At 48.7% G+C, this 12,070-nt stretch overlaps 1 protein-coding gene across 3 annotated transcripts in view; it reads right to left on the bottom strand.

Annotated features, from left to right (window-relative positions):
- Positions 1–6,109, bottom strand: part of SPTBN2 (spectrin beta, non-erythrocytic 2) — a 37,011-nt gene extending 30,902 nt beyond the window's left edge. Inside the window, exon 1 of one of the 3 annotated variants that reach the window (XM_036121484.2) lies at positions 5,829–6,109. Coding sequence is in view for 1 of the 3 variants with exons in the window: in XM_036121482.2 (XP_035977375.1) it covers positions 4,939–4,955 (17 nt within the window). In the remaining 2 variants the exon portion in view is untranslated. Of the gene's footprint in view, positions 1–4,938; positions 5,041–5,158; positions 5,266–5,828 lie in introns of those variants that run through there. The other 2 variants (XM_036121485.2, XM_036121482.2) reach the window with 2 other exon arrangements.
- Between the last annotated feature and the right edge of the window lie 5,961 nt (positions 6,110–12,070).

Here is a 12,070-nt window from a genome sequence, read left to right as displayed (position 1 = left end):
CCCATTCATAGAGGAGGAAGCCGCACCATGAAAGTTAAGTCATGGTTCAAGGTCATGTGGCTGGAAGGAGCAGAGCTGGGTTTTGAAGAGAGGTTCTTTCTGACTTTGGGGAACAAGCTCTTAATCACAGCATTTACATGTTCCTCGAAAATCCTGGAGCCCTTCAGAGCTCCCTGGGAGAGATCAGCACCCGTGGCTCCCTTCTAGGGTCCAGGCTAGGGAAATTAGGACCACATATGCTTGCCAGCACTACTCAGGACTCTACGTTATGCAAACTCTGTCCTTCTCAAAACTAACAGATGAGCTTCAGATGAGCTGCTAGGGATTAAAAAAACCCTCTGCTGTCTAATTTCTTGTGTAATTCAGCATTCAACAGCCATTCAAGGGAACGGAGGGTGCTGGGTCTGCAACTTTATTAGAACCCCAATTCTGCATTTCTCGTTTTCCTGGTACAAACACAAAAACATTTTAACCCTTAGCACTACTTCCTAGGGTGGAGGCTATGATCTTGGCAGTCTCTGGTTCTGGAAAGGTAGACAAGAGAAACTCGCGTGTGGTTCAGGGAAAGAAGAAGGGATGGGTGGTGAGTTGTGGGTGGGTAGGGAGGTGTATTCCCCTGGGCACACAAAAGCAGAACTTGGCTTCTGTCATTAACTGGTTCCATGAAGCCGAACCTGAACCTGACCCACAGGAAGCCAGGATTGTTTGCACCTCCCCTTTCTCTCAAAGAGAAATCAGGCACAGGGATTTCCCTGGGAGTAGCATTCATGAGGTGTGAGGGAGCTAAGGTCTAAGGTTCCTAGACTGGGTTTTGCATTCCCTGTAAAAGGAAAGAGAGCTTAATTTCCACTAGCCTGGGACACTTTCTCCTTTAAAATCCATCATTTCTCTTAATCCCCAACAGATTCTTTGTATTTGCTCTGTAAATATTTATATAAAAATAAATTATAGGGCGGAATTGAGCCACCCTGAGCAAAGAGTGCTGTGGGCAAGGTGTGACCTGAGCTAGAGTCACCTAATACTGGCAGGCACTGAACAGGGAAGCAGCCAAGCCCCAAGACCGGTACCAATCCCGTTTCTCTCAGCCCTACAGATCCAGGCTTCCTCGCCAGTAGCCATGCTCTCTCGCACTTAGCTCTGGGGTTGACATTTCCAGCACTCACACTCTCTCTACATAGACCTCCCCACAAAAACTCCTACATACGATACCCTCAAGCCTTCTGTTTCCATAACTCCTTTTCCTTTCATTAGGAGTTGCAGACCTACTAAAGCCAGACCCCAGGCCTATGGCCAATAAACTGCTTAAAAATAACTGATTTTGGGGGTGCTTGGCTGGCTCAGTCAGAAGAGTGTGTGACTCTTGATCTCGGGGTCATGAGTTCGAGCCCCACGTTGAGTATAGAGATTACTTAAACAAATAAAACTAAAGAAAACAAAAACAAACAAACAAAAAGACCCAACTGATTTTGGATTCCCTTAGGTGGGCCTGCACTTTCCAGTTCTCCACAGACCCCACCATTCCCTTTTGTCTCCTTCCCAGCCATGTCACGTATTTTTGTTAACTGCCGGGGCCCTGAAGACCTCTGAGGTTTTCAAATCCTCCTTTATATCTTAGTACTCCACAAAGAGCAGACACTTAAAGAGGCAGACTGTCTTACTCTGTCTCCAAACCACTGTGTGTCCTTGGGACCCCATAAACGGCACAACACCTAAACATGTATTATTCTGGCTTCCTTTCAGTGATCCAACCTGGTCCTCCCCTACTGGGACCCAGGCCTGGGATCCAGACCTCCCAATGAGGTCTGGCTGTTAGAGTGTCTCCATGGAATCCTATAATTTGGGGGAGAAAGTATAGAGTTGGAATCTCCCCTCCTCCCAAATAAAAATGCAGCCACTTAAATGTTCCTTTGGCCAAATCAAATTTTGACACACATGCTTTGTGTCCAGAGTTCCCAGGGATGCCATCATATAGATAAGGAACCAAGATGGCACTGGTGTCCTTAGATCATGGATCTCTATAGGGCCACATGTTGGGACTCCAAGGAGTTTGTTCCCATGGACTTGCATGTGAACGGTGCTCTCTGGTGGTGTTCAGTGCCATGGTTCTGAGGGTCTCTTAGTTTTGGTTTACAAGCATTTGGGCTCTGCAGTCCCTGGCCTTTTGGACAATACTCTGTGTTCTCTGTTCCTGCTGCCATCTCTAGATTCCTATAGTTCTCTATGGAGTTTCTTTACATAGATCCGGCTCTGGGTTCCTTCACTGAGTATATCATTCCTCACCTATGATCTGGGTCTCCATACTCACATTTCCTTAGTCTGCCTGTCCAGCAGCCTCATGACCCCTTGTCTCTCTGTACGCTGGAGAATCCTCAACCTTATTCTCCCCGTGGATTCCCAAACTCTGGCAAGAGGACGGCACAGCCGCTAATCCAGATTACAGTTTCACCGGCACCTTATTCTTAGCCACTGACCTCGAGGCCAGGCCCAAGTAGCTTACGTTTTCACGCTAGAATAAAGCCAACTCCCACCAGCTGCAAGCCTGGGGGTCCTGCTCGATTCTCCACCCGCGTGCTGCTGGATGCAGACTCTGTTCAGCCTGGGGGGGGGGGATCCTCAAGGGCAGGTGCCCCACTGCCCCTTTCCTCCTGTTTTAGCTGGCAGGCAGGCTAGAAATCTTATCCCCCAGCTAGAGCCTGTCTTGTACCCTAATTCCTCCTCTGGCCACATCCTGCTCCTGATGAATTCTTTACCTCCCTCAGAGAGAGTTGACTGTTCCCTCCCTCTGCGCTCCCACAGCACTTCTGATAGCGGCTATTATTGCCCCCATCACATTGTATTACATTTAGTTGTTTATGTGTCTCTCTGCTTGCTCCATTGTTAACCCATTGAGGACAAGGGCTGTGTCTTACTCAAGTTTGTCTTTTCCAAGCCCGGTACAATAGGTATTCGGTAAAGAAATAGTGAAGGACTTGACCATAATTCTTTTTTCCTGTTTCTTTTTTTTTGCCAGCAAATTACTGTCTTTCTTAGAGCTGGAGAAAAACGCAAGGAAAGAATAAAAACGGGATTGGAGAAGACACTCTGTTGGAGCACTCTCAGGGTTAAACTCTACAGTTCAGGATCAGGGATTCTCAAACTTGCATGAATTACAATGACCTGGAAGGCTATTAAAACACAGACCACTGGGCCCTGCTCCCCGCACCACCCCCCTGCCCCAGGGTTTCTGATTCAGTAGATCTGGGGTGGAGCCCAGAAATTTGCATTTCTAACTTGTTCCCAGAGGATACTAAAGTACTGGTTTGGGGATGACACTTTGAGGGCACTGTTGTCCAAAGATAGAGGAGCGGTAGAATTGGTTAGAGGGGCTATGAGGCGTGAAGAGACATGAAGTTTTGGGGGTGAGTGTGACCCGAGGTTAGCTTCTGGGTGGGTTCAGGCTCTATCCAATGCTAAATTCAAAATATAACTTCTCTGAGAAACCGCAAGACCCACAAAGAGCCAGAAGCCTCAGGCGATGAGAGAGGAAATGAAGATGGAGTGGACTCTAGATCTAATGAGACAAATAGAGCTGATGCCCTGACACAGGTGAATCACAGATGTGTGGAAGGACGATGATATGGCTGGAGATACTATGGGGGGGGGCGGTAGAGTTGAACAAATGACAGCAGGATGAATAATAGATGAGAAGAAATGGGGACCTTGGCCAAGTAAAAATCTTATTTGACTCAAAGTATAAGTGGGGTGGCAGAGACATAAAAGGAGAAAGGGATCACAAATAAACTCAGGGCTCCTAGGAGGGCAAAAGAAAGATGCACTCAGGGCAATCAGAGACCCTTGTGGAGAAACAAACCCTAAACCATTTCCCTCAATGCTGTATTCCTGGTGAAAAGCAGGCACTCTCCTCCGTGGAACTTAAGGACCGGGCTGAAGAGTGGCACTGAATTTTTGTTTGATCTTCTTTGGAATCCTCCACTCAGGGCACAATTATTCAGACTAATTTTCACTCCCTTGCTATGCCCCTCCCCCAAGCCTGTACCGGCTGGTTTACATCAGTTTCTCCAAGGGACAAATCTAAGATCCATATTAACTTTTCCCTCTCTAAACCTTTCCTCTTCTGAATTGGCCAGGAGGTTGGTCCAGCACCCGACACCAAGACACATATTTGGAACTCACTCTGGCCCTTTCACCTTCAAGGAGAACTGGTTTGTGAATACCCTGCCCATGCCTGCCTGAACCGACCGGCTCCCCAGAGCTAGAATTGTGGTCGCTCCAGGGAGAGGGAGAGGAGGAGGGCGGCTGAGAGGCAACCCACGGAGACAGCATGCAGCAGGTTAGGAAAGGGACAAACCCGCAGCGCAGCCGAGCATGCATGCAACGCCATGGGGTCAATGGGGTAAAGTCGTCCCGCGCCAGAGTGGACAGTAAATGCCCACCGTGGTGCTGGAGTTGGAACACCCCAGCGAGGAGGCCTTGCCCGGTAGTTCTGTGCGGGGCGGACTCTAAGCCATCTGGACGTCCCGGCCACAGAAACACCTTACGCCGCTCCTTCCCCACCGCCCGAAGGGGCTTCATTCTCCCTCTGCCAATGTTCTGGTCACCACAGCCAGCCGTGTCCCCTCTCACACACACTGTGAGAAAGCATAAAGGAGAGCATGGAGCTAGCTACCAAAGAGGCGAGGAGGAGCCCCCTCGGCTCCAGAGGGAAGCTCCCAACAAGCTCCCGAGCGGCAGCCGGGCGCGTCCGCAGCACCTCGATCCGCGCCGGCCGGTCGGCGGAGGAGCCGCGGCGACCGGAACAGCCGGCGCTGTCAGACACGCTCGGAGCACAGCCGACCCGATCCCTCAACGCGTTTGTCAGCCCCAACTCTTGCAAGACTCTTCTTTCTCTCCGCTCCGGAAAGGCCCGCGTTCCCCACGCCTCGACCCTCACCCCGGTACCTGGGTGGCCGGCACATGACTCTCCATCCTGTCCCCGGGACCGGCGGGAGCGAGGGCCAGGCGCCGCATCCTCTCTCCCGGGCTCCCCCGGCCGGCCGGCCCCGGCCCCGGCCCCGACCCCGACCCCCGACCCCGACCCCAACCCCGCCGCCCGCACGCGGCCGCACAAAGCGCGCCGCCCCGCCGCCGGGACAAAGCGGGCCCGGGCGCCGGCACCTACCTCGGTGCGGAGCGCCGGCCGGGCAGGCGGGAGTGCGGCGGGCGGGGGCGCACCGGTCGTCGCCGCGCCCGCAGCCCGGCCGCGAGGGGCGGTTGCGGGCGGCGGCGGGTGGCCGGGCGGCGGCGGGGCGCACGGCGAGCGGCGGCGGGCGCTGTCACGGGGCGCGAGCGGCGCGGGGGGCGCGCGGGGCCGGCGGCGGCGGGGCGCGTGGCGGCGCGCGGGCGCGAGCGGCGGGACTGCGGCGCCGCGGAAGGAGGACAATAGCCTCCCCCTGCCGCAGGCCGCCGGCTCCCGCGGGAGGCCCGGGACCATCTGGAGCCGGCGGCCCCGCGGGGCTCGGGGCGGGGCCCGAATCACCCCCTCCCCGCCCGGCGCCATGGCAACCGCGGCCCCTCTCAGTTCTCCGCACAGCTCCCCGGCCCGGGGTCGCTGACCTTCCCCGGGGCTAACGCGGCGGCCGCTCTGGGGCCAGCTCCCGACCCCCGCCACTTTCCGTGTGTGTGCCCCCCATAATGCCGTCTTCCGGTCAACCCTGGGCTATCTGGGTACCCCCCACAGCTTGCGGGGCTCGGGCTCCGCAGTTTGAGGACCCCCACCTTTGTCCCTACTCCTGCTTTCCTCCAAAATCTGTATCCCCGAGACACGCAATCCTTCCTTTAACGGCACTCACCGCCCAGGTTTCCCAAAATTCGGCCTCTGTTTTCCTTTTCAAATTTTCCTCTTTGGGCACCTCCAGTTCATCTCCCTTTAAGCGATTCTCTCATCCATCCCCTCTCTCGAGCATCCTTCTTCAGGCAGGTAGGCCGGCTCTCTTTCCCAAAGCGTCTCCATGGTATACGTGGTGGAGATTCGCCTGCTCGCAGATCAGATTCTCGGAATAGTCATCACTGCAGCTTCTCTCTGCTCCTTCTCAGCTCCTCTCATTTATCAACCAGGAGAATTCTGGCCTACTCACTGTCTTAAAAGGGAGTGGGGGTGGGGGTGGACATTTCTAGGCCTGGCACAGCTGGGTTTCTCCTTGCTTTAGTAGCATCTGAGTGGTCGAAGGTCTTAGGTCCTTAAGCAAGGTGAACTGCTATCTGCTTGAGAGAGAAAAAAATTATGCTCAAATAATAATGAAGTTATAAAGTGTCAGCTGGGTATTAAAAGTGCATTATCCCATGTGACCTCCCACCCCACTTTCCAGCTCTAAGAGGTAGGTACTGATCTTTCAGACTAGGAGACTAAGCTCGCAGATGAACTAGTTATAATAGATTGGGCTTTGTACAAAACAATCAGAATTTAACCATTAGATTATTCTGTTCCTGAAGATGTGGGCCTATTTCCAACAGGGAAATGCCTGAAATGGCTAAGTAAGGGCAATGAGAAGAATAGGCTTTGCATGAATTATTGCGTGTAAGGTTTTATTTATTTATGGGTAATGAAGTTGTAGGATTTTGCTCCTTTCTGAAAAGGCACACTTAGTGAAACAAATTTGTGATTGAAGTACTTTCCAGTTATGATTTTGGCAAGGTGAAATTATTTGTTTTAAATTTATTTGAAAACATTTTCAAGGAAGAAAAAGAAAAAAAAGCCCTGCTACCAATCCTATCTGGTTTTATCATCTCACCTACCTGGCCTTGGTTTTCCTAATCTATAAAATGGGTTGACAGGGGTATCAGGGAGTTGCACGAAAAGATGACCTTGAACCTCTTTTCTAGCTCTGATAGTCTGATTCTACCACTAACCTGGAACAGTGATTCCACCACTGAACTGGAGCTTGATCTTCTGGGATGTACCTCACCAGTAGCTACAATTTGGGCTATTTATTACTTATTTTTAAACAGTCACTCCTTCCAGCAATGGAATCAAAGAAGTGAGGGCATAAGCTGCAACTGTTTCCAAGGGTAGGAGTGTCTTCAGGGGGAAGGGGGAAATGAGGTATGTTTTTGGTCATCAAAGAGACTTGGTCAGGGATGTTAAAGCTGTTGGGGTGACAATCAGCTGATCTCCCAAAGGAGCCAGAACACCCAACCGGCTGCTGCTGTACTGGTATGGGAACCAAGGGTCTCCACAACAGCTATGGGATTGTGACCCAGTTCAGAAGACAAGGGTATTAGGTGTTATGGGCAGCATACTAATAAGATCTTTTCTACAGTATTTCCCATTTTTAGCATTTCATAATCCTTTAAAAAGCCTTATAGGGTAAACATTATCATTCTCATTTTCTTGATGAGCAAACTGATGTTCAGACACCTAAGTGAATGCCCAAGTTCAGAGTTAGTTCATGGTGGAGACGTCAGGTCTTCCAATTCCTAGTATGTTCTTTCCCTTCTGCTAGAGAGAGTATAACGGAGTGGTTAAAGGCAACTATTTTGGAGTCAGACTCTTTGGGTTTAAAAGTGGTTTTGCCACCTACTTGCTGTTGACCTTGGGCAAGTTACTTAACCTTTCTGGGATTCAGTTTGCTCACCTGCAAAATGGTATCATAAGGTGGGGATCAGATGAGTTATTGCAGGTAAAGTACTGGAACGGTGCCTGGCACATAGTAAGCCCTCAACCAGTGTCAGCCATTGTTATTTTACACACTATCATTTTACCATACTATTTCCCAATTTGGGGAGGAAGCATGCTGGATAAAGAGAACACTGAGATCACTGGTTTCAGTTGCTTTGGCAACTTGTTATTTTGCTCTGTAGTACATCAGTATAGTCAATGATGAAGAAAAAAAAGTCTGCTTCCTTTTTATGTGAGTTGCAGAAGTGAATGGAATGAAATCCACCAACTGTGCTGAGCTTCTCAGAGAATCCAGATTTGCTACTTATGTTACCAAGATTCATGGAAAGGTCTTGGTAGCACTTCATGCCACCAAACCTACAGAGGTAGCGGAATGTTCATCTCTCATTCCTGTACCATGGAAGAGGTGTCTCTCCTGAGAATGGTTCTTCTGGCTTCTGCACGAAGTGCCAACCCCTCCTGCAGTCTCGTGGCTCCCAGTCATTCTGGTGAGTTCCCTCTCTTCTGGCTCCTTCCCATCAGCATTTGAACATGCTAAAGTATCTGCCAGCTTAAAAAACAAGTGAGAGACCCTGATCCTCCTCCATGTCTTGCCCTTACTCTTTATGATCACAACCTTCTTGAGTGATTTGAACGCATTGGCTCCACTACCTTTAAAAACTTTTTCCTCGGTGGCACAGTAGGTTGAGGGTCCAACTCTTGGTTTTGGCTCAGGTCATGATCTCCGGGTCCTGGGATTGAGCCCTGTTTCAGGCTCCGCATTCCACAGAGTCTGCTTGAGATTCTCTCTCTCTCCCTCTGCCCTTCCCTGGAGCTCTCTCTCTCTCAAATAAATAAATCTTAAACAAACAAACAAACAAACAAACAAACAAAAACTGTCTGGCTTATGTGTCAGGCACCATGCTGGGATCTGGGGATCTAATGGCGAATAACATGGACAGTCTCTATCTTCTTGGAGCTTATATTCTGGTAGGGTTGACAGACATTAATAAAATAACCCCTTAGATACGTAATCACAAATTATAATGAATGAAAGTTTCAGGATGCTAGGTGAGAATCTAACAGAGAGTCATAATCTTGTTGGGGGCTGTCAAGGAAGACCTCCCTTAGATCATTTGAGCTGAGATCTGACATAAGAGAAGTGTTAACTAGGCTGAGAATGGGGGATGATAGTAGTGGTAACTAACACTAATTGGGGACTATATTTTTAATACTTTATGCATGTTATTTCATTTCATTCTTGTAAAAACTGACAGGTAAATATTAACCTCATTTCACAGAAGAAAAAATGGAGGCATAGAGAGATGAAGTGTCACGCCCAGGGTCATTTAACCAGGCTTGGGTAGGGCTGGGAATTTTAACCCAGACGTCTGGCACTTGAACCACATTCTTAGCTACAGAAACACAGAGCGTGTGGATGCCAGGCCTGAAGCAGAAGGATGCATGATGTATGTAGGAAATGGAGAGAAGGGCAGTGGGAGGGAAAACAGAGAGCAAGAGGGAATGTGTGGTAAATTCTGGCTGGGAAAATCGGCAAGGGCTAGATCATGCAGGGCTTTCCAGGTCATTTAAAGAATTTTGGTTTTCACCTTTGGAGCCCTGGGAAACTATTGAAGGATTTGAAGCAAAGAAGTGAAGTGATCACCTATGTATTTTATTTATTTATTTATTTATTTAAAATACTATTTTATTTATTTATTTGAAAGAGAGACAGCAAGAGCGAGAGACGGAACACAAGCAGGGGGAGTGGGAGAGGGAGAAGCAGGCTTCCTGCTGAGCAGGGAGCCCGATGCAGGGTTCGATCCCAGGACCCTGGGATCACAACCTGAGCTGAAGGCAGACACTTAATGACTGAGCCACCCAGGTGCCCCCAACTATGTATTTTAAAAAGATGACTCCAAAACTAATGATGTAATGTATGGTGATTAACATAACATAATTAAAAAAAAAAGATGACTCCAGCTGCTGTGTGGGGAATGGAGGGGTGTGCCCATTGACGTGAGAAACCAGTGAGGAGGCTACCACTGTGGTTTAGATGAGAGAGAAGATGGTAGCTTGAATGTGACTGTTGGCAGTGAGGATAGAGGAACACATAGGTAGAAAGAATTGACAAGACGTGATGATGACTTAGATACAGGGTGGGGAAAGGTTTGTCATGGATGGATCGTGCAGCTGGAAGACTGGAGGTACCATTTGCTGAGATGAGGTGCACTGGGGGAAGACCAGGTTTGGGTGGGGAGAATGTAGTAGGTCTTGGAACCTGCTGGGTTTGAGATACCTTTGAACCAATCAAGTGGACATTCTGAATAGTCAATGGTATCCGGGTGTGCAGCTCAAAGTGGGGACCTGGACTTACGATGCACATCTGGAAGACATCAGTGCAGAGCCAGATGGTGAGTGAAGGAGACGGATGAGTACTGATGCAATTGATTTAGTCCAACGCAATATAACTTCTATTCCTCTGCAGCTGCTTTCAACAAAGTCATCATTAATCCTCTTGCTAAATCCAGTGTTAATTTCTTTTTCTTTTTTTTTAAATTTTTTTATTGTTATGTTAATCCCCATACATTACATCATTAGTTTTAGATATAGTGTTCCATGATTCATTGTTTGTGCATAACACCCAGTGCTCCATGCAGAACGTGCCCTCCTCAATACCCATCACCAGGCTAACCCATCCTCCCAACCCCCTCCCCTCTAGAACCCTCAGTTTGTTTTTCAGAGTCCATCGTCTCTCATGGTTCTTCTCCCCCTCCGATTTCCCCCCCTTCATTCTTCCCCTCCTGCTACATTCTTCTTCTTCTTTTTTTTCTTTCTTAACATATGTTGCATTATTTGTTTCAGAGGTATCCAGTGTTAATTTCTGATTACTGTTCCTCTTGGCAGTGGTTGACTTTAATTATGCTTGCTTCTTGAAATTTTCTTCCTTTGGTTTAGGGTTGCCACACTCCTGGTTTTCCTTCAATCCCTGTGGTCCCTCCTTTGATCCTTTTGTGAATTCCTTTCTGCTTGTCACTTAATTGTGTTGTTGCCATTGGTGGTGGTGTTTCATTCTAGGCCCTTTCCTCATTCTGTGAGTTCTTCCTGGGCCCCCTTATCTACAACTCTGCTGCCAGAGCATCTTTTTAATACAACATTCTGTCAGATCGCTCCTCTGCTGAAATCTCCTCAGTGACTCCCCAAGTCTTTGGGATAAAGTCCAGAGTTCTTAATAGAGTTGACACACACTGCTTACCTCTCCAGCCTCATTGCTGACCACTCCTCACTTGATAATCTATGTCCTAGACATAAGGAATCCGTTTGAGTTTTTCCAGTGTTTGTGGGATTTTGAACATGGTATTCCCTTTGGAAACTCTTCCTTTTCCATTCACCTAGGATTTACTCATCTGTTAGGTCTAAATTTAGGTGTCACTTCTGGACTCCAATTCTGGGACAGGGCCCTTCTGATAGTGCTCCATGTGATTGGCACTGCCCATTGTGTTCCCTTTTGGATGGAGAACTCTGTGAGAGAAGGGAGCACACCCATTTCTCGGTTGTGTCCCAGTAGAGCAGATGTGTATATATCTGTGCGATATATTAAAGAATGACATAAAAGACTTTGGGAGAGGGGCGCCTGGGTGGCTCAGTCGTTAGGCGTCTGCCTTCGGCTCAGGTCATGGTCCCAGGGCCCTGGGATCGAGCCCCGCGTCGGGCTCCCTGCTCGGTGGGAAGCCTGCTTCTCCCTCTCCCACTCCCCCTGCTTGTGTTCCCTCTCTCACTGTGTCTCTCTGTCAAATAAATAAATAAAATCTTAAAAAAATAAAAAAAAAAGACTTTGGGAGAGACGGGGATTCCTTGTTGTATAAAGATAAAACTTGATGTTTTCATAGCAAACAATGTGTTTTCTGTTTCTTCTACCCTGAATCTATCCCCCATCATTAAGCAGCAGCAAGTGCTTTCTAGATGCAGTATCCTCTGCACAGGGATGATACAGAAAGATCAGGGTCAAAGTCTTGTGCTTTTGAATTCTTTTTTTTTTTTTTTTTTAAGATTTTATTTATTTATTTGACAGAGAGAGACACAGTGAGAGAGGGAACACAAGCGGGGGAGCGGGAGAGGGAGAAGCAGGCTTCCCGCTGAGCGGGGAGCCCGATGCGGGGCTCGATGCCAGGACCCTGGGACCATGACCTGAGCCGAAGGCAGACGCTTAATGACTGAGCCACCCAGGCGCCCCGGGCTTTTGAATTCTTAACTAGACCTTTTAAAATCGATTGCAGAGGAGATGTTCTTTTTTTTTTCTCCAAGATTTTATTTAAATTCCAGTTAGTTAACATACAGTGTAATATTAGTTTCAGGTGTAGAATTTAGTGATTCAACACTTACATACAACACCCAGTGCTCATCACAAATTAATCCGTATCACCCATTTAACCCATG

The sequence above is a fragment of the Halichoerus grypus genome, chromosome 11 (genome assembly GCF_964656455.1).
Source record: "Halichoerus grypus chromosome 11, mHalGry1.hap1.1, whole genome shotgun sequence".
In the NCBI taxonomy this organism is placed as follows: Eukaryota; Metazoa; Chordata; class Mammalia; order Carnivora; family Phocidae; genus Halichoerus; species Halichoerus grypus.
This window is presented reverse-complemented; position numbering and strand designations above follow the sequence as displayed.